The sequence below is a fragment of the Drosophila montana genome, unplaced genomic scaffold, assembly GCF_035044405.1.
Source record: "Drosophila montana isolate Dmon_TW-CO22-7 unplaced genomic scaffold, ASM3504440v1 contig_3733_1, whole genome shotgun sequence".
Lineage (NCBI taxonomy): Eukaryota > Metazoa > Arthropoda > Insecta > Diptera > Drosophilidae > Drosophila > Drosophila montana.
This window is the reverse complement of record NW_026998620.1, coordinates 952,029-976,404: the sequence shown is the minus strand read 5'-3', so window position 1 is coordinate 976,404 and position 24,376 is coordinate 952,029. Positions and strand designations below refer to the sequence as shown.

Below are 24,376 nucleotides of genomic sequence, written 5' to 3'. Positions count from 1 at the left end.
ATGTTATCGATGTTAGTAATGCGACATCGGCATGTGAAACTATCGACTGCGAAACTATCGATTAATGCATACAATTAATCGTTGGCGTTCGATGTGCGCAACAATTGTTGTTTTTTTTTTATCGATTAATGCAGCGCAGTATTTGAAAAAGTAACAAAAATGTTTTTTCTTTTTTAAAGGAATACTAGAATCTTTCTCCAACGGGCTTGATAATCAGCTCATGAATCTGAACGTTGGGCGGCGTCTGGATGCAGTAGGCGACCGCATCGGCCACATTCTCGGGTCGCAACATGGGCATTTTAGCCAGCACTTCCGGTGAGTTTTTGTCAAAAATTTCCGTATCAACAATGCCTGGACTGATGCTCTGCGGGGTATTAAAATGGCTAGAGTTTCATCAAGAATAAACCGAACAATACTTACTGTAATCTTAGTCATGGTGCCCTTATTCAGGAACTCCTGGCGTAGAAACTCGCTCAGTGCAGTGACAGCATGCTTCGAAGGTGCATACATGTTGAAGCTAAAGCCAGGATTCATGGGCACTCCGTGCCCGGCAACACTATTGATAATAAGCACATGCCCATCGTTTATCCGACGTCGCTGCATCGAGTGAAAGGCCTCGCGTGTGCACCAGGTAACGCCCAATACGTTGGTATTTAATATATCCCGCAGATCGGCGCTGTTTCCCTCGTCGACTATGTGCACGCGGCGCACAATGCCCGCATTATTCACTAGCACATCCGCACCGCCGAGAGTCTCATCGATCCAGGCAAACGAATCAATCACCTGTTGCTCAACACTCACGTCACACTGGCGGCCATAAAAGTGTGCAGCCTGTTCAGCAGGCAGAGATGCCTTTAGCTGCTCTAGTCGATCCAGACGACGTGCCAGGCCCACAGCAATCATGCCCCTTGCAACCAGATCCTTGCAACATTCGGCACCAATGCCCGAGCTGGCGCCAGTGACAACAGCGACGCGATTTCTCCAGCGATCCATATTCAACAAAATAATTACTATTCAAGCTAAAGTCCATAAGCTGCGTAAGACGTCTCGTCGACAAATGATTGTTCTTTATGTGTTTGTGTCTAACAGCAACAAAAGGTTGGAAATCTCACAGGTGTTTCTACACCTGGAAAAACCAACACATCAGTCCGGAATTTGAGTCTAGCCCAGCTTATGGAAAATAATGTGAGTTTTAAGAATTAGAGCTGGTCTATAACATTTGTTCTCTGTACATTATGCTTTAAATTACATATGTATAATGAAATATATATATAAGTTCTTATCCTCATACCATATATTCACTAAAAATCTATTATCTCTTATCTTATGTATAATGTTAGTTTTAGGAAAAAAAAAGCTGGTCTTATAATTCAAATTATAAAATTTTCTTCGCTATACATTGAACTTTATACCATATTTTAAATAAAAAAAATATAAATATTAATATAAGTACTAATCCTCATATATATATTATCTCTTATCTTATGTATATTGTAAGTTTTAAGAAAAAATTATAATTAAAATAATAACATTTTCTTCGCGAAAAAATTGAACTTTATACCATACTTTAAATCAAATAAAATAGAATATAAATAATAACTAATCCTCATATATGGCATTCACTAAATATCTATTATCTCTCATCTGTTTATCTACGAAGACAAAAAGATAGCTTGGATAACTTGGAAACGGGGCAAGTTATCGACTATCGGAAACAAACTCGATCTGCGCGGGGACTAGGAGGACCTACAGCTAAAATTTCAAGTCTCTAGCTCTTATAGGCTCTGAGATCCTTGCGTTCATATATAAGGACGGACAGATGGACAGACAGGCAGACGGACATGGCTAAAGCGACTCGAAGATGCTTCCTTCTGCCTGTTACATACATTTGCACAAATACATTATACCCCATTTACCCATTTTCAATGGGTTCAGGGTATAAAAAGTCAAAGGGATTGTTTGTTTTTAATATAATAATGTATTACATTTATTTCTGCTAATATGCGTGTATCTTTGGTGTTATTTGTAGCTCACATACATATCTCTCCCTCTATATATATATATATTGTTACGTAAATGTATGCTATTGATGTCATTATATATGCATATTGTATAGCTTGATAACATATTGATTTTATTTATTTTTTTGTTTATATTTTTGTCACACAATAATATTAAACATAATCTCGCTTGCATATTTTGTTTATCTAATATTTGAATTTATTGTAATTTTAAAACTTATAGTTCAATTCGTTTATTCGATAAATATTACTTATATATCATTACCAATTGTAAATCTTTTTTCTTTTTTTATATATATAAATTTTGTGTATGTGTGAAAGGAAAATATTTGTATTAGTATCCATTACCATATATAACTGTGTAAAATGAATAGATAAACATATAGAATAAAAACAAGAGGTTCTAGTCGGGAGCTCCCGACTAGGGGATACCCTGAACCCTCTTCTTCCAACAGGCCATAGGTATAAAATAAAAGATACTTGATATATATATATATATTTCTAGAAGGTACATCTCAAGTTTGGTGACTCTAGCTCATATCATTTACCAAATCGATTTTTATCGATAACTTGGAAACGGGACAAGTTATCGAATATCGGAAACAAACTCGATCTGCGCGGGGACTTGGAGGACCTACAGCCAAAACTTCAAGTCTCTAGCTCTTATAGGTTATGAGATCCTTGCGTTCATACATAAGGACAGACAGACGGACAGACGGACGGACAGACGGACAGACAGAGGGACATAGCTAGATTGACTCGGCTGTTGATGCTGATCAAGAATATATATACTTAATGGGGTCGGAGATGCTTCCTTCAAATACATAATACCCTTTTTACCCATTTTCAATGGGTACAGGGTATAAAAATATTGCTAAGAATAATTATTGCAATAATAGTTAATGATTAAAATAAAATAATAGTAATGAATGGAGAGGTGTACAGCTTGTAATAAAAATAATTACTGCATGAATCATATGTATTGATACATCTATATAATATATATAATATATATGTTATGTATTTTTATATATATTTATAATTTATTGATATTTTCTGGTTATTTTTTGTGGGCTTCGTTTTTGGTTTTTTGTTTGTAGTTTGCATTTTTTGTAGCCACGCTCTAGACGCTGGGAATTGGTATAATCTCATTAATATTGGGCTTATTGAAGCTTGAAGCTGGGCCAACTCGGGTTGGTCTCAATTCTTATTGTTTAAACTAAATCCTGGTTAAAATTGTAGCTTTTTTTTAAAGCGTGCCAAAAACAGCGCCTAATGCTATATGTTTTTTTTTTATGCTTTTTTTTAACTTGATACGAATATATAGTATATATTTATATATAAATGTTTCGTTTACAGTTATTACTTGACATTTATAAAATTTTGGCTAACAATAAAATTGCATAGTTCTCATTATGTATATCTATATATATATATATATATATATGTGTGTGTATATATATGTTTGTAGTTCCATAGTTACATATATATGCTTGTATATATAGCTTAGTTGTTAGTCATTTATTAAAATTGTTTATCGTTAACGTTTTCTTAATTTCTTTTGGTGTTTAGTACTTAGAACGAATTATGTTTCGATTTTCGATTATTGTTTTTATTTAGTGATACGTTTTAGTGCGAATGCTCGGACAGCTTGTTCCACCTGCCTACCTGTGCCTACCCCTCCCCTAAGAGTAGTTACCCCAAACCAAGAAAAATAAATTTAAAATATATATATTTATATTTATATATATTATTTCAACTTCAACTGCTCTCGGACAGCTTGTTCCACCTGCCTACCTGTGCCTACCCCTTCCCTAATAGTAGTTACCCCAAACCAAGAAAAATAAATTAAAAATATATATATTTATATTTATATATATTATTTCAACTGCTCTCGGACAGCTTGTTCCACCTGCCTACCTGTGCCTACCCCTCCCCTAAGAGTAGTTACCCCAAACCAAGAAAAATAAATTTAAAATATATATATTTATATTTATATATATTATTTCAACTTCAACTGCTCTCGGACAGCTTGTTCCACCTGCCTACCTGTGCCTACCCCTTCCCTAAGAGTAGTTACCCCAAACCAAGAAAAATAAATTTAAAATATATATATTTATATTTATATATATTATTTCAACTTCAACTGCTCTCGGACAGCTTGTTCCACCTGCCTACCTCTATGCGCCACCCTTCCACCTGTTGTGGCCTTAAGAGTAGTTGCCTAAACCAAGAAAAAGAAATTAAAAATATATATATTTTTTATTTCAACTGCCCCTCCCCTTAGAGTAGTTACCCATACCAAGAATAATAAATTAAAAATATATATATATATTTATATTTATTATTTTTTCAACTGCGCCCGGACAGCTTTTCACACCTGCCTACCTGTGCCCCTGCCCTAAGATTAGTTACCCAAACCATGCAAAATAAATTAAAAATATATATATTTTTATATATTATTTCAACTGCCCCGTAAACATTTCCATGGTCGACTGTTGCCGCTTTGTGCGCTTCGTAATGCTTACCTCCCCCCTCCCCCCCAGAATTAACCATATAACTCTCCGGCTGGTCAACCCCTATATCTCTATATCTCTAATGTCGCAATTCGATTTCGTTTCTCGTTTCTCGTTTCGGCTTGTGTAAAACTCTAATAAAATTGATTATTGTTGCTTGATAGATACGTAATACATATATATTGCTTATTCCAAAATCAATACAAATATATATATTCATATTCATATTTCTTTAAATATATATATGCATGCATGCATTGTATATATATAAATTGTAAGAATTGTTCATACAAAAATTTAGTAGGTACGTTACTTTAGACCTCGGTGTTTCTCAAATTTGTTCTTTGATACTGGACATTCCTTTCTTTTTTTCACTCTTCGCTTTCGTAGAAAATGTTTAGCCGGGGATTCCCCCCCCCCCCAGAGACCAAAATTTTTGTTTCGGCTGGGCTCTCCCGCGGCTAGTAAAAAATTGCACTCCCCTCAAGTATTTGGTTTCGTTTCGTTTCGTTTAAGCAGGCTGCGTTTCGATATTTATAGCAAATATGACGAGTACAAACAATCTTAAAAACTGCGAATATACAGGGTAGTTGTATGCATGTGTGTGTGTGTGTTCGTGTGTGTGTAGAACTATTGGAACACGTATAAAACATCTAATAACTATGTTAGCTTAGGTGCATTGCGTGTATCTCTCTCTTGTGTGTGTGTGTGTGTGTGTGTGCCTAACTAAGCGATCCCAGTTGTGTTTATACACTTGCAGAGGGTATTTCGATTTTGTCTTAAGATACATATATATTCTTGATTCGGATGAAGTTGTAAGTACTTATAGGTAGTTACTTTTACTAGTCTCAGTTTTAAATCGATATTATATTGTATAGGCGACATATCTCCGCCCAGTTTATTTTGTCTGCGGAATTATGTCGCTTTTTCTGGCTAGATTATGGCCTTTTAAAGCGACATATCTCCGCCGAGATCTAAAAAAGACATCTCCGCGGAGATATGACGCTTGGAAACGACATACTTCGCACGGAAATAAATCGTTCATAGAAGGGCGGAGTTATATTTTTTCCTTATTTTTTTTTAAGATATACTTTTTTGTTAAAAAGCTTTTAATGTCGCTGTTGCCAAAAAAAAATACTTTATTAAATTATATATTTGACGGGCATTTGAACCAAGGTTCTCCAATTTGTCAGGCTAGCTTCATTCTGAGCTAATCCTGCTTTGACGACGGAGAGAAGTCCTGCGACATATTATATCTTAAAGGAACATTCGATTGAAATCAGTTTTAGTTACCTGAAGAACTTTCTATTTAAAAATTCTTAAACCCACTTGACAATTACAAGATTTAATATGCTATTGAAATTGAAAGCGAAATCCCATCAACATCGAACTATTATTTTATATAATTCCCATCGGACTATTATATCATATAACTCCCATGGAAGCGATCTGTCTTAGAAAAAAGGTGTGTATAGAAACTTTTTTGTTTCCCAAGACTTATAGACTAAGTAGAATCCCATTTTTATCGGACTACTATATCATATATCTGCCAAAGGAACAATCGAAAGAAATGTTTTTTTTTATGTTCAACTACTTTTTTCTCATTCAAGATATCTTAACCCAGGCCTATTGAGTTTGAACCGGCTTGAACCATACAAATTTAATATTTATTTTTTACTGTTTTTAAACATAAGCTATCAAGTCTGCAAGAGTATTAAATCGTCGGCATGCCGAAGTTAACTGGGCCAACCTGGTTTTCTTGTCTATGTCCTAATAAGTTCCGCCCCCAACCCAACCCGTTAACAAATTGGTCCGACCTCTGGCGCGGCTGCCGCCTGGCTCTGAGCTCCCAGCAATCGGCCAACTTCTATCACAGTCTGGCAGGCGGTGCCCCTCATCCTGCTGCTCCGCTCTCCAAGATTTGGTGTTCGAGTGTGTGTGTGTGTGTGTGTGTGTGGGAGTGTGTGTAGATAGATATATTCATGCTCAATCTGTGGCCTACTCATACAGCTCGACGTTGCGGCGGGGCGAGGCGGAGGAGGAGGAGGAGGAGGTGCCGGTGCCGTAGCTGAGCTGCGAATCGGTCTTCTTCAGTATGGAGACATGGTGTGTGGGCGCATCGCTGGACCGGTTGGTCATCAGCGAGTCCTGTTTGTGGAGCAGACCGCGTCGCTGGTCGGCAAACGAGATGACCGAGTCCTGCTTGACCAGCTGATGGCGCCGTGGCTCCGGTCGCTGGTCCACAAAGCTAATCACCGAATCCTGTTTGACGAACTTCTGCCGCTTGTCCAGCAGGGATGCGGGCGTGGCTGTGGCCACGCCGCGACGCGACTCAATCGATATGGTATCCTGTTGGGTGAGCGCCGAGTCCACGGAGCGCTCCTGGGCGGCGAGTGCGGCGACGCGGCGCGATTCCATGTAGGAGACAATCGAGTCCTGCTTGGAGAGCGACACCTTGCTGCCGTTGCTGTCCTGCTGGCAGAGCAGGCGACGCGTGCCGGAGGCGTCGCTGCAGGAGCTCTCCTGCTTGATGAGGAACTGCCGTGAGCCGTGCGAGTCCTGCTTGAGCAGCATCTGCTGCGACAAATTGCTGTCCTGCTTCATCATCAGATTGTGGCGCCGCAGCGAGTTGTGCTCGTAAATGTACGAGACGGCGTTGGTCTTCCTCAGACCCGGGCTGCTGGGACTCTTGCGCGAGCCATTCGGATGATAGTGCGAGGACTTCCTTGTGCTGGTCGTAGACGAGGCAATCGCCACATTGTCATAGTATCTACAAATGGAGGAGGGTTAAGTGGGTAAGTTATGGGAATATTTGATGATGGATCAACTAGAGCCCTGCATCGATTTAAGCGAATCGCGTTTCGAGTACTCGCACAACTGTTTCGTTCGAACGAATCAATCAAATTTTCGGCTCGAGTTGTTCGAGTTGCAGCCAAAAATTGCAGTCGATCGACTTAATTGAAAGTTCTAGTCAATCGTAAAATAGGTGCAACCAGATCGAGAAACTTAACTATGTCGATTGTGTTTGAGTTAAGCGTTTTTTGTGCGTACCGAACAATGTGCGCGTCGAACATGTTGCGACTCGAGTTGCTCGAACTTCCATTGATTGAATGGCTTCGGATATTTTGTCTGGTAAGTTCGATACTCAAAAGCCCGGGCTTGTCGGTTCGAGTAAGCGAGTTTGATTGAATGATTTATCCGATGCAGGACTCAACAATTGAATGGACACTCACCTGAGTCTGCCGCAGCAGCTGCGCGACTTGATGATGGCCGCAAAGCCGCGTCGATATTTCTTGTTGACCGAGTAGAGAATGGGATTGATGCAGCTATTCGAGGAGCCGAGCCACTGGGCCAGCGGCATCACCTTCTTGAGTATCTCGAACTCCTCCTGCGATATGTCCGAGCCGAACTTGATGCGCGCAAAAATCACATAGAGCGGCAGCCAGGACAACACAAACAATATGACAACGGCGACCAGCATTTTGATGACCTTCACCTTGCTCTTCTGCTGCATGCGGTCCATCTGTGCGTCCTTGGACAGCTCGCCAGGTATGCTGCGCGTCGAGACCTTGATCCAAATCAGAACGTAGCACAATGTTATCAGCGACATCGGCAGCAAATAGCAGGCCACCAAATTGGCCAGCAGAAAGTACAAATTGCCATCGGTGCCCGGTGGCCAGACCTCCTGGCACAAATACTGCGGCTGCGCATAGGTGGAGACGAGAGCATCCGAGAAGACCTCCTCCGCGGGCACCAAATCGAAGAACAATAGCCACGGGATGGTGGTTACCAATGCGATTACCCAAATGCCGATTATCATGATGCGTGCACGTCGCTTTGTCATCTGCTTCAATGGCCACCAGATGGCAATGAACCTGCAAGAGAAGTGCCAACAAAGAGCTTTAAACAGCTGCCGATGCCGCCTCTCCGTCAAGGATAATGGCGAGATGACGACACGGTTTCAAAATAGAAAGAAAGACGAGCCATGCAAATATCTTAGCCTTGATTAATTCGCAACACGCTGGATGCCATCGCAGCGGCGCATCCGTTAAGCCTTTTTCTGCTGACTGCTCGACTTTCCAATCCCGTCTATTGAACTCGACAACACGTGTGCGTCCCCCCCCCCCGCATATCCCCGCCGCATACCCCATGCTCACCATTTTTTACTTGGCCTGCCATAATCAAGCGTAATTTGAATAAGAGCAGCAGCAGCTAGCAGAAGGGATAGGGAGGGGCAGGACTCTTGCGGGTTTTCATTTGGCTTAGTGCTAGCCACTTATTATGGCGCCCCATTCGATAGACCAGCCGCAAAACAAGCGAGAGTGCTCGACTGGCAGATACCCTGCAGCCAGCAGAGCTTGATAACATTCTAATTTTCTTCTGTAGAAGTTGGTTTCTCTCTCTCCCTGAGCCCCTACTCAAGAGACTGTACACAGCGAGAAAAACGGTGGACTTTTTGTACTTGATTCTATACGAATCGAGATAAAAACTCTTGAATTAAGCGTGATTCGTAAATAATTTCATATAAGCTCTAGAAAGGTCTTTAAGTAAGTACAAAAATTCTTGAATCAAAAAATACAAAAAATATAAAAGAAGTTATTTTAAGTAGTATTTGTACTTAATTTAAGAACATACATATATGTTCTACGGTAACTTCGGTGCTTGTTGTCCGATCTTTATGAAATGTGTGGGACATAAATATGGCTTCCAAATAGGTGTAAAATCTATGACCCACGGCCTAACCCGCACTCTAGGGAATGTATGTTCTTTAATAACTTCGGTGCCTGTTGTCCGATCTTTATGCAATTTTTAGGACATTAATATGGCTTCCAAATGCGTGTAAATTTCAAAGGTCCAAGGCTATAGCTTTTACAGATAGACAAATATTGGGAATCTCTCTTTATGTTTTCTATACGAAAATCGAAAAATATTCTTGTGAAAAATTTCATAGAAACGAGCCCAGTTATTTAGGTTTGATTTAGAACAACATTATTCTACGCCTGCCATAGGAGGATCTTATTTCTAAATTGCCATATCTCAATCTCATAAATTGCATATCTCAATCTCATAAATCATATCTCAATTTCAAAGATCCACCGACAAACATGGTAAGACATGGAAGATATGCGCTTTATGGCGTCAGAGTAGCCTACTTCTGCCTGTGACATACAGCTGGACACAGCCAAACTACCCCTCCACACACATCTTGCACGTTCCCAGAGTATAAGAAGACGAGCTGCAGTCTGGGCCCGCCCAAAACCAAATAATTACGGCTCCAACTACAGCTCCCGTTTCCATTCCCATTCCCATTCCCGCTCGGGCGCAGCCTTTGTACTATTTTTTGGCCACTTTGGCTGGCGTCTGGCAGGGCGAACGTTTGGCTGATAAGGAGCACAAACGGTAATTCCATTAGGGTCCGGCCACAACTTTTCAAAGCCAATATCAAATTGTCATAAGGTTTATTTATAGACCAACAATGGACCGTGCGAGATATATATATAGAGCCAGATATGGCAATTGCATTAACATAATTTGTCTGCAGGATTTGGTGCTTCTTAATTGAGTTTTACTTGGAGGTCAAACAATGGCCAGCCTGTCCGATCTGCAGCTGGATATGTGATTAAATATTCTGAATTATGGCCAAACGGAAGCTGGCGAAAAGTTTTTGCCCAAAAGTCATTTCCATAAAGAAACAACAAATTTCATAATTGGCCCAAGCAGCCAAGCAATGCTCCAGGCTGGCTTTCTTTATGGCCTTATCATCTAGCCACAAGGAGCGGCCAGAGTGCTCTAGGCGATAGTGCACGACTCGAAGATACCCTGTAGCCAGCTTTGCACTGTTGCAGGGAAGAATGCATGACTGGCAGATAACCTGTAGCCAGCTTTGCGTTGTCGCACGCCAGAATACATGACTGGCAGATACCCTGTAGCCAGCTGTGCATTGTCGCAGGAATGCTCGACTCGCAGATACCCTGTAGCCAGCTATGCATTGTCGCCGCTTGTTGTTCCTTTTAAGAACCGATTCCTCTTTTTACTTTTAGAAGAATTTATTATTGAATTATTTGTCTACTTAAGCGTGGATCGTTCTTTCATTTTGAGGATCTATAGCTGGCACTTATATATCCTACGTATATCCCCAGAATCCTGATTAAGTCTCTTTTAATAAGTTTCCTTTTTACGAAGTCAAGGACAATTAATTAACGTTTGCTATAGAACAACCTGCGTACCCAATTTGATGCCTATTTGCTATTTATAGCAAGACATTCTCGAAATATTGTTGCTGGATATCGATATTGATCGATTTCACGAAAATGCCGAAAGGTTTTCGATAATTATCAAGAATTATTGACTAACATGTGCTATAAGACGAGATATATTTATATATTATCGATATTTATCGATTTCACGAACTAGCCGAAAAGTTATCGAATCTTTGTTCCGGACATAAGTTTTGATGCTGTTAAGGAGTATGCATGCTTTACGGGTTTGAATAAGTCTCCTGCTAGTTACTTGCTTTTAGACAATTAAAATACAGCTGCAATGTTCACAGGGTATTGATTAAATAAGCAAAAATATATTAATTAATATTTAAAATTTATTAATCACATTTTCGATCTTACTAAACTCCTGAACACTATCTTGTGGATAGATAAAGATCTAAAAACGATCTACTTCTACCACTTAGCATACAGGGTATTAAAACTAACTGAAGAATAAGAAATATTTTATGGTTGACATTTGGGCAACTCACACGGAAATTGCCGCAAACACAAAAGCCGCACAGTCATTGGCATAAGACCACAAGTATGTGGGTTTATATGTATATGAATCTTGTGATAATATTTATCAAGGGATGGAGGGAGGGCGGGGGATGAGAGTTGCCAATGCATATCCATAAAACGGAGAGCCCTAATTAAATGGCACTGGCTAAGCGAGTGATAAGCAAGGATGTCGAGCGCTTAAATCCGGGACATTGCGTGCCGATTTCAGTTTCATCATACAGATAATAAATCTTAAATTTCGCATCACTTTACGAGTGCTCGTAAAATACAAAGGAATGTGAGGGACAAGGGACATGGGCCTGGCCTGCGTGTGTGGCTTGACCAAATGATCCAATGATAGAGTATATGTCCCGCAGCTGCCCGGCTGTCGCCTTTGGCGCTGAATAATGACAACAGCAGCAGCTACGCCTGGCTGTGGAGAAGCTGTCCCACAGAAATTGATATAAATGAGAGCTGCACCATAAAGCGGCGCCACTGATTATCCCAGTTGTTGTGGCTCCTGCGTGGTCCTGTTCGCCACACACATGTCAAAATGTTGTCAAAACGTTTTACTACCACTTGATAAATCAACTGTCCGCAGGATTTCTGACTTTATGCGCATAGCTTTGAGCTGTCAAGATATCTGTCGTAGCTTTGTTATACACTCTACCCATTCGAAAATGCTTCAAAAGGGGTATATTAAAGCTGATTGGAGCTGAAGTATGACAATGTAATAAACAAATACAACAATTGAAAATTACTTCTGGATTTGAACCGCCGACCTACTGCTTGCTGGTCCGACCTTCGCATTTTTCCACTTGCAAATTTCCAATCCTTCTCTCACTTTCGACTATAGAGGAAGATCCTGTAAGCTCGCTGCTTTCTGTTTATGTGTAAACCAACTAATTTAATAAACAAATAAAACAATTTAAATCTGGATTTGAACCACCGAACTATAGCTTGCTGGTCCGACGCTCAGACAACTTAAGGCTTGAACTGTGAGTTAACCTTCGAAATCGATAAATATCGGTACGTTTCTTAGACCTTCAAGACATATTAAGAATCTTTCGTATATACAAACCATGAAAAATTCTTTATATATATGCATGCAATACGAGAAGGGTTGATCCTTTCAACTCCTGAAACCTATCGACTTCAATATCGATAAATATCGATACGTTTCTTAGACCATAATCAAGAATCTTTCATATAAGCAAGCCCTGAAAATTCTTGATATGTGTATGCAATATGAGAAGAGTTGATTATTTAAACTCTTGAAACTTATCGACTTCAAAATCGATAAATATCGATACGTTTCTTAGACCCAAAATAAACAATTCTATTCGTATGGCAGACACATATCAAGAATCTTATATATATTCAAAACATAAAAGATGCTCGATATGTGTTTGCCTTACGAGAACAATCGATCAATTTGGCTCTCAAGACTTATCGATACTTATCGATTTTGGGAGGCCCCGGCCTGAATATAAATATTTGAAAGGAAACCTACTTTTAGCCAACTTTAAGTCCCGTAAAATATATTACAATCAGCGATTAAATAGAACAATTTTTAAAGAACGAATTTTTGTAATGTTTTTGAAATGGAAAAGGCAGAAACAGGAAGAAGCTTGCTGGGCAAAGCTGGACACAGGGTATGTCCTATTGGGCCTATTGGGCCAGCGACACCCTTGCCTGATTTTGTATGGAGCAGGAAACACAAGGCGAGCTCAAATGCGGCACAAGGCGAGCGCAACAAAGTCTACGAACATTCTATAAAAATAAATTGAATATATATTTGCCGCCTAATGCCAAATACGGACAAGGCGAGCTATGAACTTGATCTTGAGACGGCGACAATCGGTTACCCGTTTTCCAGTTTTCCCAGTCGCAGCCGGCTTGCATTGAGCTTGACGGCGTTCACTTTTGCAATTAGCTTGAAGCCAGTTCTCCAAAGCTCCTATAAAAGCCCGACTCGACGCGACATTTGACAACAGTTGCAAAACATTTGCTCAGCTCTCAACAAACCCAACAACAAACCAACCAAAAAAACCAACCTACAAAATGTTCAAAGTTGTGAGTATTCCGGGGAACTCGGCTCCCGTCCTGGCTACTTAGTTAAAGGTCTTCCTCCACAGCTGTTCGTGCTCGTTGCCATTGTTGCCGCCGCTCAGGTCTATGCGCATCCCGGCGTAGTAGCCGTGGCGCCCGTTGTCGCCGCGCATCCCGCCGTGGTGCACAGCCCGATCATACACCATGGCGCCCACTCGGTGCACTCGTAAGTGCCTGTCAACAGAAACTAAACGCCGCATTTTTCACGCATTTGCTTTCCAGGCATGTGGTGCATCATCCGGCGCCCGTCAAGGTTCTGCATCCCGTTGTCGCCAAGCCCGTGGTCGCCGTGCATGCCGTGCATGCCGTGAAGCCCATTGTGCCCCTGGTGCCCGTGCATCATGCCGCACCCGCTGTCGTTGTGCATCATTAAGATAACCTAAGCCCGATTCCCAATTCCCAATGCCCGTCGCCCGACTCCCGTTCCCGTTCCCAGATCCCGCCCAAATCCGCGGCAATAAAAGTTCATAGCCACGTAAATTCAAGGTGTTTTTTTTTGTTTTTTGGACTTACCTGTCTAGCGAGACGGCAATTAAGCTGTAAACCGAAGCTGCTACGGAGACACCCTGTATGTAGGGCACAAACTTGCACATCAGCCAGCCGAGCATCCACGCTGGAATGAAAGAAAGGGGGAGGGGGGTGGGGGGTTGGTGTGGTTAGTAAGGGTGTTTATATTGTACATAAACAATGCACAAATTATGCTGAGTAACTCTCGGTCATGTCTATGTCTACTACACGTCGTGGTGGTCCTGGCCTAGCCATGTTTGCGGTCGTCCCGGTTAACGTTCAATGCTTTTTATACCCTTCTGGAGGGTATTTTAGATTGGTCAAGTCATGTGTAACGCATAGAGGAAGACATAAGCTGCACCTATATATTATACTTATCTGAATATTTATAATCATATAGATCATGAAGTTACTATTAAGATAATCGGGCTGTCAAGATATCTTCAATTTTTTTTTTTTATGGTAAAAAAGTATAATTATTTTATTATTATTAAAAAGATCTCTCCTACCTAATATTGGCAGCTAAAGCTACATATATATAAATATCTTCTCTAAAAACTTCCCAATTCTCATTTTAAAATGTCTCGATAGAATTGAGCCTAAATTCGTGTGCATATGCTTCCTATATAGGAGCCTAGATCATATGGAATTATCGGACTTAAAAGATATCTTCTCTTTTTTTTTTTTGAAATGTCTATATATATTTTATTATTATTAAAAAGATCACAGCTCAAGCTAGTTATATATAAATCCTTCCCATTTCTTCCTCAATTCTCCTCACTCTTATTTTAAGGGTATCTTATATTCGACTTTGGCTAATAGCCATTATTACTTGTCTATTTTTTTGGTTGGTCGTCCACGTTGTCGTCGTCGTCGTTATCGTTGTTTGCTGACTGAGATTTATGTGCTGCATATCATTCATAATTTGGTGACAAGTCTCAGATTGCCAAGAAGCCAGCGTGAGGCATTGTTTGCCAGAAGGGGGGCGCAGCCCCTGGCCAACAGCCCCCAGCTGGCCAAGTTAATTTGTATTCCCTTTATTCTATTTGATGGAAGACATGATTGTCTCTGTCTATAAAGGCACACACACACACACACACACACACTCATGGAATGTACACTCTGCGAAAGCAGCCAGGAATTTGGTACTTTAATCAAGAACAAGCTGAGAAATTTCTTAACCTGAGCTGACATTTGTTTTAAAACTGAAATTCCTGAATCCTAGACTACAGCACATTACTCTGTCTCGCTCTCTATCTCTCTCTCTCTCTCTCTCCCTCCCGTCCTCTGGGAATTGTTGTATTGCACTCTGAGAAATTCAAAGAGTTAAGTATAAAAATTCTTAAATACCTCCTTAAATGTTGTACCTATTCAAAGCAAACGCACTTGAAGAAAATAAATTAAAATTTTGCACTCAAATTAAGACATAATATATATATATATGAAAATATATATATATTTTATATATTTCTTTTCGTATATATAGTTTTCTTGAATATGAAACTTAACTATTTTTAATCAATTAATAGCCTAATTCCACTGTCAACATATTATTACATTTTTTAAAATGTGAAAAATGTGAAATATGTTGCCTATACGTTTTCCCATAAAAAAATACATTTTTCACATTTGCAATAAATGTTGGTATTAGCCCCGAATAATTCGTTTTTTTTTTGTGCAATGCTTTTGCCAATCACATTCTACCGACAATTGGCACGTGCTAATGGAATCCCAGAATTTGAAGTTTGTAAATGTAAGAAATGTTGAGCATAGTGGAACCAGGCTATAAAATATGTAAGTATAACAAAGTTATAATCTTATTAAATTAAATTATATTAATAAAGTTAAATTAAGTAATAAAGTAAAAATTATATTTAATTAAATAGTTCAATTGATAAATGTGAAAAATGTGTTGAGTCAAGGACTAAACCCAAACCTGGTCTGAGTTACTATATACATATATATAATTATAGATATATTATATATTTAAATTCGTATATCCATAAATAGTGTGAAATTCGTTAGTTTTCTTTTGAACTATTTTTAATCAATTAAAATATATATAAAATAATAAAGTAAAAATTATATAAAATTTAGCTGTTCAATTGATAAATGTGAATAATATCTTGAAGCAAGGCTTAAACTCAAATATGGCTGCTTAAACAAAAGCGAGCCTAAGTTCATGAATAAAATAAGTTTCCGAACCGCAAACAATTGTTGTGCTTGCAGCCTTGTGAAGCATATGCTACAAGGATATATGCTAGAATAAAGGATATACTATGTTCCCCTATCTGTCATATTGTAATCCTAGCAAAGTGTGTTTTTCTTCTTCGAGTGTATTTTCTATAGTTGGCTGCTGCGTTATGAATTTGATGCTGCCAGCAAATAACTTAGTCAGACACAAAAGGCTCTAAAACGCAAGGTTCTCTAAGCGGGCGGGTGTGGAGGGGGAGGAGGGGGGGGGGAGGTACAAGGCATTTGGCCCTGTAGCACACGTCGCCAAGGTTGATGACAGGACAACAAATCGAATGGCAATTAAAAGGTGCTAATAACCAGAACAACAACAACTGCAGCAGGGACGCACACATCATCACAAATGCCGAGTTCAACGAACTCGGAAAATTCGAAAAAATAAATAAAAATTATATTAATAACTCCCCCGTCCCGTTGCATAGATGAGGGTCAGGGGCCCAAAAAAAAAATGCTACAGCTAATTTCCTGTCTCGTTGTTCGTTCGCCTGTCTTATCTCGTTTGGCTCTCGACTTTTTATTATGCATACGCACCGTGCGCCGGGCCAAATTTAATGTGACTTGGCACATAAAAATACAAAAATTATTATTATTTGTGCGTTCAAAGCCAGAACTGAACTTTGTTTTGGCCAAGTCAACAGACGCGCTGGCCACGTGGGCACACATCTGGACACTTGACAGGGGCTTAAATAGATTTTGGCCACATTCTCGAACTGCAAGTGCAACAGACTGAGATATATTCAAGTGATATCCGTTGCTATTAATATATTTAGCTATTTATTCCGTCTGTTGCTCTTGTGCTTGATATATTGTTCGTATAAAAGTTTGGTTTTCACCCCAAAAACTTTTCACACAAGTTTCACATTGAACCCAATCGAATTGAGTCCAGTGCGAATTGGGGATATATTTATGCGCGTGGCAGCACTTGTTGAGGCGACAACATATGCTGCCAAAAAAACTTGGCTTTAAGTTTATATTTACGGCTATTAACTTGCACGCACAATATTGATATTGAGCCCAAGCTGATAAACTCCCATCAATATTTCCAGTTAAACAGCGCGGACCTCGCTTTTAATGCGCCTTGACCCGCAGCTAAATGTCAAAGAAGTCTTTAGATTTCTCATCTTAGCTTTTCTGATACCCTTCCTAGGGGTATATTAATCTGATTGACTGACTGACTAATGATTGATTGGCTGACTGACTGATTGATAATCAGCGCACAGGCAATATCGTAGAAACTGGAGAGCTAAGACGGGCTTCCACCTGAATGTGTGGAAAATAAGTGGAAAACGAATCCGATCAACTTGAAATTAAATTTTAAAATCTTCTACATTTGCGATTAATTAATTTTTAATAAATAGAGTTGGGTCATTAATTAAAACCTTTCGCTAAGTTAGTTGAATTTTTTTACATTTAAAAATATTTTATATATATTAAATATTAAAGAGAAAAGTAACGAAAAAGATTTGTTTATGCAAGTTTTCTTTGTTTTTGTTATGTGACAGAGATTTTGAGATATATTTATTTAATTTAAATTTAAATATTCCTAAGCTCATCTTAAATCGGATGAAAAGAAGATATTATGTCCTTTATCTTTAACCAAAGCCGGGTAATTTGTTCAAGTGCGCAAATATTGTGATATGGAAACTTTTTCGCTAAGGTAATTAGATTTAATTACTTTGCATTATTTGGAATATTTTGATAGGGATTTAAAATTGGTAGCAAATTTGTTGATAGGGTATTCAAGTGTTTCGGTCTGCCAAAGTTAACTTTTCTAGCATCAATTTGCTTAAATTTTCTTTTGAGGCAAACTTTGCGCGAACTTTTGTCGTAGGCCAAGTTAATGGGATTTCGGTTTTTTGCATTGTTTGGCGACGCTTAGCTGGATTTTGGTTAAGTTCTTCGTTCAAAGTAAGGCCATAAAGTTAATGAAATAATCGGTTGGAACAAATCTGACAATGTCGTTTTGCCTGGACGTGGCTTCGATTGAAATGGCCGTGAGATGTCCATGGAGGTGGGGGGGGGACGATAACACTTAGAGAAAATGCGTTATTGTTATGTTTATCGCCGGCTGCGTCACGTCCTGCGCCAAATTGAAAAGAAGAAGCCACAGTCAACCAGAAGCAATCAGGCACATCGAACTGGTAGCTGTTGCTTGACACGTAGCAGCTAAATTAAAATACAATCGGCAAGTGAAGAAAAATGACTTCATCAGCAGCAGCAGCCAGCGGCAGGCATGGACTGAGGCTGCATTACGCATACGCACCGTGTGCCCAAAGAAATCAAATGCCGCATTTAATGAAGCAAGACGTGACACGACAATTTGGCATTGTAAAATGGTTTAAGGCGAACGAAAAAAAAAAACGACTCCTTAGCGTATGCCATAAAAATCCAATTAGAAAGTGGCGTGGGAAGGACATGCAAAGCCGTGTCTCAAGGTGGCAAGGTGGCAAGGTGGCAAGGTGGCAAGTTTTGCCACTCCGCTCGGCGAAATCAATTCATTTCGCATTTTATTGGTTTTTCACAGCGCACACATAAATAAAGCCTGAAGTTGCACAGCCCTGCCCAGGTAAACACACACACACACAGGTGTGCGTGTGTGTGTGTGTGCATAACCCTGACTATTAGGTTGCCGAGCAAAATATTTAGGTCAATTCATCCAGCCGCAAAGCGAAAGGTCCTTGAATGCAAAACAACCTTCCACTGCAATACGGAGGCACAGGTGTGTGTGTGTGTGTGTGCTTAGATAATGATAGCTCCTTAACAACCCCCCCCCCCCCCTTGCTAACCCCCCCTAAGCCACTGGGCCTGCTGCTGCTTCTTATTATATAAGCACTAACCCCTAGCCAAAACATAATAATTCCTGCAGCTCCAAGTTCAATTCCATTTCATTTAACTTGTCTCGCAGCTGCTGACATTTAGCTTGATGCGAAGGCGAGGCGAGGGGGTGGTGAATGGGGGGGGGGATGGGGCAATTTTTCTTTTGCTATTTTCCGCCCACAAGTCAAAATGCCAGCAATTCAATAATAGCCCAAGGGCTGTCGCAATTTATTTATTGTTGTTGCCTTAAAGGGCCTATGCAGCTGCGTCTGGGTCTGGGCCTCAGCTTGCCTCAACCTAAGTCAATACACACACACACACACACAGAGACACACTCACACACACACACACACACATACATGCAGAGAGTGACCCACTAAACGCTGGGCAGCCCGCGGCCCGCCCTGCGCCTATGTTGAATTTGTGAAATTAGGTCAGTTCTGTGTCGATGATCCTTCAGGCCAACCCCCCCTCCCAAAAAACAGCAGACGAGGGTGAGAGAGAGAGAGATAGAGAGACAGCGCGAGTGCGCACTGATGCTCACTCCAACACACACACACACACACACACAGCTCATTCAGCTTTTCGCTCGCTTCGCTTTCTGCTGCTCGGTTCATTTCGTTTACTACGCGAACCCACTCAGAAACCCAACCCACATCGACCTGTGCAACCCCCTCTTGCCCCCTCTTTCCCCCTCTCTCCAAGTAAGCAACACCTTTGCGCCCTGCTGTGTGTCTTGGTGAACATTTTCTAAGGCAGCGCATTTAATTGGCAAACGTTGGCGCCAACTGTGTAAGCCTAAATGCGGCCAGGTGAGTTAACGTTGAGGTAGCTGCTGCTGCTACTATTATTATCTGGGCAGGTGGGCGAGGAACTGGTACTGGAACTGGGTCTGGGACTGGGTCTGGGACTGCCCTGCCCTGAGATGTCAGGCATTTTGCAATCAGCATTTGATTTCTGAAGGATTTTGATCATTTGCATGCAATTTCTCAACCGAAGCAGAAGAAGCGCTCTGTGACAGTCGATTTAACCAGCTGCCAGTTGACAATTCACTTTCACACACACGCACACACGCACACACGCACACACACGCACACACAGACAGACAGTTAGCTGCAAGGTGATGTAAATTTATTAAAATTTAACCCTCACAATTATGCGTAACCTCGTTTATTGGGGCCAAATGTGCAAGTGGCTTGTGGCTTGTGGCCCATCGTGAGGCTCAAAAAAAAGGGCCTTTAATTAAATATACAAATAATTAAATGTATGTATGTGTGCATAATACCTGGGCCTATCTCGAGCTTGGCTCAATTAGGAATATTAGCTGCGAAAATATTCAAAAGTTATTTCCTCTCAAAAAAAAGGGGCTGCAAAATGTAATTAAATTAAATATTAAAGCGAAAAGTACCGAAATTATTTAAGCAAATATTTGTTTATGCAAGTTTTCTGTTTTATTATGTGAGAGAGATTTTGAGATATTTTTTAATATCAAAAAATACGTATTTTATAATTGTACTATTATTGTTTATAGTATTGAAATTTTCATGTTCCTAGCCTAACCTTAAATCGAACTCAGAAATCAACCGAAAATATTTAAAATATTCTTAGATTTTATAAATTGATTTCTTTCATTATAATTGGAAAAATGTAGTTAACCAACGTTGGAACCAAAAGCGGAATAAACTGGTTCATGAACTGAGCCTTTAAATCCAACTCAGAAACCAACCGAACCTGAGATCTGGTATTATTATATACATATATATTATATAAAAATTTTATTTTTATTATTATATATGAAATATCAAATATTATATATATACTATATATTTTTAAAATCTTTAAATTGAATTCTTTCAATAATAGTTCATGAGCCGAACCTTTAGGCAAGACACAAGCTCGAACTGTGAACCAATTCGACGAGTATCCTTTTATACGGGTAAAATGAGTTATATCATTTTCATTCAATTGCTGTGCAAGATATCGGCAGATATTGAACTATCGAACGCTTTTATTAGCATTGGGTCGGGCTATAACCTCGTGCTGAATTTTACGGTCGAGTCTCTTTTAAAAAAAACAAAAGTACAACTTGGCAAAAGCCATTATGAAACCGAGTTGATTTTGGCATTTCGTGCAACATGGCAAAGTTTTCAGTTAGATAGCGGAGAGACGGATTTGGTTAGATGAACTCATTATAGTCGGACGTACTTCCTTCCTGTGTTGCGCCCCACATTATTTCCAAGGCTGTAAAAACTGATGGCAATTGCATGAGAGAAATTTCAATGTAGCCTGTGGCTGGGCGGGCGGGCCATAAAACTGATGATAATGCACGATAATATTTCAGAGGAAATTTAGTTCATTTGAGCACTTCGTATGCCAGAAGTATTTATGTAGCCATTAGCGTTAAGCCTGATGCTCCTTGTCGACAAATTGCGCATACGCCGGGCCTAATCCACGACTCGATTAATTGCCAAACATAAATCCGGTTAATATGCGTGGCCCACAACGAAAAAAAAAGGAAAGAAGGAAAACAAGAAAAGGACATGAAAAAATCGAGACGATCCCAAGAAAAGCGCTAATGAGCAGCTAATAAATCTCGGGCCAGCTATTAAGCAATACAAATCGTACAGATTTGTACTATATGTTTATATGGCAGGTATTTATATTTTTTGCTGTTCATTTAAATCCGTTTTCCTATCATTTTCCAGCACATTTAAAGTTATTTTTCATATGGAGCTCTGAAATTTAACTATCGTACCTCTTGGGCGCACGCTTCCACGCTAGAGCGTGGATTTTACGAAAGGGTGAATTAGTCATGCATTGATTTTTTATCTATAGCTCTGAAAATTGTTTTTCAAATCGATTAAAAAATAATTAGGTACGGATTTTCACGCGTTTTCCGACATTGAGGTTGAATTCTCCACTTGCTTATTATTGATATACAAAAAGTTGTATGTAAGGATACTCATGTGAAAAAATTTGGTTAGGTTTTGTGCTGATCATCAATCAGTCAATCAAACATTTAAATCTCTAAAAGTCTAAAAAAAGGGCTGTTCATCGATTATCATGTAGGTAGTCCTTCAGTCAGTCCATCAAAAGGTAACAGCTAGCTAGCTCTTACGGCTGGGCCTGAGCGTTGTCAGTCAATCAGTCAATCAGTCATATAGCTCCCTGGAGTTTTCGTTTGCGCTGAGCGTTGATTATTAATCAGTCAGTCCATCAGTCAAAACAAATATTTGCAGCAAAAAATATAACTACTTTAAATAATTTATCTTGCTAGGACTTGCGGGTTAGGTTTTGTTTTGATCATCAATCAGTCAATCTATCAATCAAGATAAACACTTAAAACACAAAAGGTGTAAGGCAGGGGTTGATTAGCAAGTAGTTAGTGCTTCAGTCAGTCCATCAAAAGGTAACAGCCCGCTAGCTCTTACGGCTGGGCTTGAGCGCTGTCAGTCAGTCAATCAGTCAGTCATATAGCTTCCTCCGAGTTTCCGTTTGTGCTGTGCGTTGATCATCAATCAGTCAGTCATTCCATCAGTCAAAACAAATAGTTGCAGGACAAAATATAACTACTTTAAATAATTGATCTTGCGGGTTAGATTTTGTGTTGATCATCAATCAGTCAATCAATCAGTCATGACAAACACTTAAATCACAAAAGGTGTAGGGCAAGGGATGTTCTTTGATAATAAAGTTGTGATTCCTTCTGTCAGTCCATCAAATGGTAACAGTCAGTCAGTCAATCAGTCAATCAATTTTAAATATATATATGTAAATAATCTCTGGTATATATACAAACCGAGTTGGTACTTACGCACAAAAAGGTTGCCAATTAGCGTGGCGGGCAGACAGAAGACAATCACCAGGATGTCGGCAATGGCGAGATTGACAATGAAGTAGTTGGTCACGGTGCGCATACGTGGGGCACGCAGGACGACGGCAATCACGAAGCTGTTGCCAATGAGTCCCACGAGAAAGACCACAATATAGGCGACACAATAGACAATGGACATGGCCAGCGAGTGGCGATAGAGCGGATCGAAGCCAAAGTCCACATTGCCATCCAGTTGATCCCAGCGCAGCAAGCTATCATTGTAGGACTTGGTCGCAGCTGCCGCCGTGATCAGGCTGGTTGTTGCCGGCGACATGTTCAGCAGGCTGGCATAATAGCTGGACGAGGTGGCATCCGCCACAACCACGGCGCCGGGCATGCCAAATGCCTGCGAACTGCTGCCTGTTGTTGCTGCTGCTGTTGCTGCTGTTGCTGCTGTTGTTGTTGCTGTTGCTGTGGCAGCAGCAAGGCTGGATATCAAGGAGCTGGCGGCGGGCGCCACCGTCGCCGTTGCCGTGGTCAAGATGGTGCCCAGAAGTGTGTCCGTAATGGCCCCGTTACTCAATTTAATGGCACTCGGCGAGAAGCTGCCACCGACAACATTGTTGCTGCTGTTGTTGCTGTTGTCGCTGCTGCTGCTGTTGCTGCCGGCAACATCATTGAAATTCAAGAGATTTTGCAATTCCACGAAATTATGCGTGAAATTATTAGCTTCGCCAGCGCTCTGTGTGACATCCTCCAGCAAATCACTCTGCTCCAGCATGGGCCAGCCCCTGCCCAGCCCCGCTGTTGCCGGCGTGTCCCTGCTGCTGTTAGTTATTGCTGCTGTCGCTGCTGTTGCTGTCGCTGTTGTTGCTGCTGCTGCTGCTGTTGTCGTCGGCGTGTCGCCAGCCGCGTGGCTTCTGTGTTTGCGCTTCCGAATCCGTCCGCCGACCGCCATGCTCAGCTAAATCTGGCGCCGGTATTAATGTCGTATATATATATATCTATATTTCTATTAAATTTATTGCTGTTGCTGTTGCGTATTTTTATTTTGTTGGTGTTTTTTAGAAAAAGTCTATAAAATTGGCGTCACTTGGCATTTTGCTGACAAAACATATATACATATATATATATATAAATTTTTCGCCTTTCCAGTTCCAGTTCTAGTTGGGTTCTTGCAGGATATGTAGATGTTTTTCGTGGCTGTATCAAATTAGGCAACATTCAATTAACTTGAGCGTGTGTGTGTGTGTCTGTGTGTGTGTGTTGAGAGGGGGGTTCGCCTTATTGTTGTTGCACAACACTCGCTAACAGTGTTGCCAAGTTAGCTGTTTTCTAGCTAAATTTGACTATTTGTAAGATTATAGAAATTTTGTAGCCAAATTTGGCTATTTTATAACATTGCTGACAGTTTAGCTGTTTTCCAGCTGAATTTGACTATTTGTAAGATTATAGAAATTCTGTAGCTAAATTTGGCTATTTTCAAACATAGCTGCCTGACTAGCTGTTTTTCTAGCTACATTTAACTATTTTTGAAATTTTCTGGCTAAATTGGACTAGTTTTAATAGTATTGA

At 40.2% G+C, this 24,376-nt stretch overlaps 3 protein-coding genes across 3 annotated transcripts; 1 reads left to right on the top strand and 2 right to left on the bottom strand.

Annotated features, from left to right (window-relative positions):
- Positions 1 to 178: 178 nt before the first annotated feature.
- On the bottom strand, positions 179 to 1,063 carry LOC135436300 (farnesol dehydrogenase). The gene is made up of 2 exons (XM_064693873.1): positions 421 to 1,063; positions 179 to 364 (listed from the first exon to the last, which is right to left on the bottom strand). Exons 1-2 carry the CDS (start codon positions 991 to 993, stop codon positions 185 to 187), a joined length of 753 nt encoding a protein of 250 aa, XP_064549943.1. The 5' UTR covers positions 994 to 1,063; the 3' UTR covers positions 179 to 184.
- Positions 1,064 to 6,535: 5,472 nt separating this feature from the next.
- Positions 6,536 to 23,213, bottom strand: SIFaR (SIFamide receptor). The gene is made up of 4 exons (XM_064694046.1): positions 22,802 to 23,213; positions 13,924 to 14,023; positions 7,771 to 8,412; positions 6,536 to 7,307 (listed from the first exon to the last, which is right to left on the bottom strand). The coding sequence occupies exons 1-4, from the start codon at positions 23,196 to 23,198 to the stop codon at positions 6,536 to 6,538; spliced, it is 1,911 nt and encodes a 636-aa protein (XP_064550116.1). The 5' UTR covers positions 23,199 to 23,213.
- On the top strand, positions 13,337 to 13,879 carry LOC135436451 (uncharacterized). Its single transcript, XM_064694045.1, has 3 exons — positions 13,337 to 13,374; positions 13,437 to 13,576; positions 13,633 to 13,879. Exons 1-3 carry the CDS (start codon positions 13,363 to 13,365, stop codon positions 13,781 to 13,783), a joined length of 303 nt encoding a protein of 100 aa, XP_064550115.1. The 5' UTR covers positions 13,337 to 13,362; the 3' UTR covers positions 13,784 to 13,879.
- Positions 23,214 to 24,376: the final 1,163 nt, after the last annotated feature.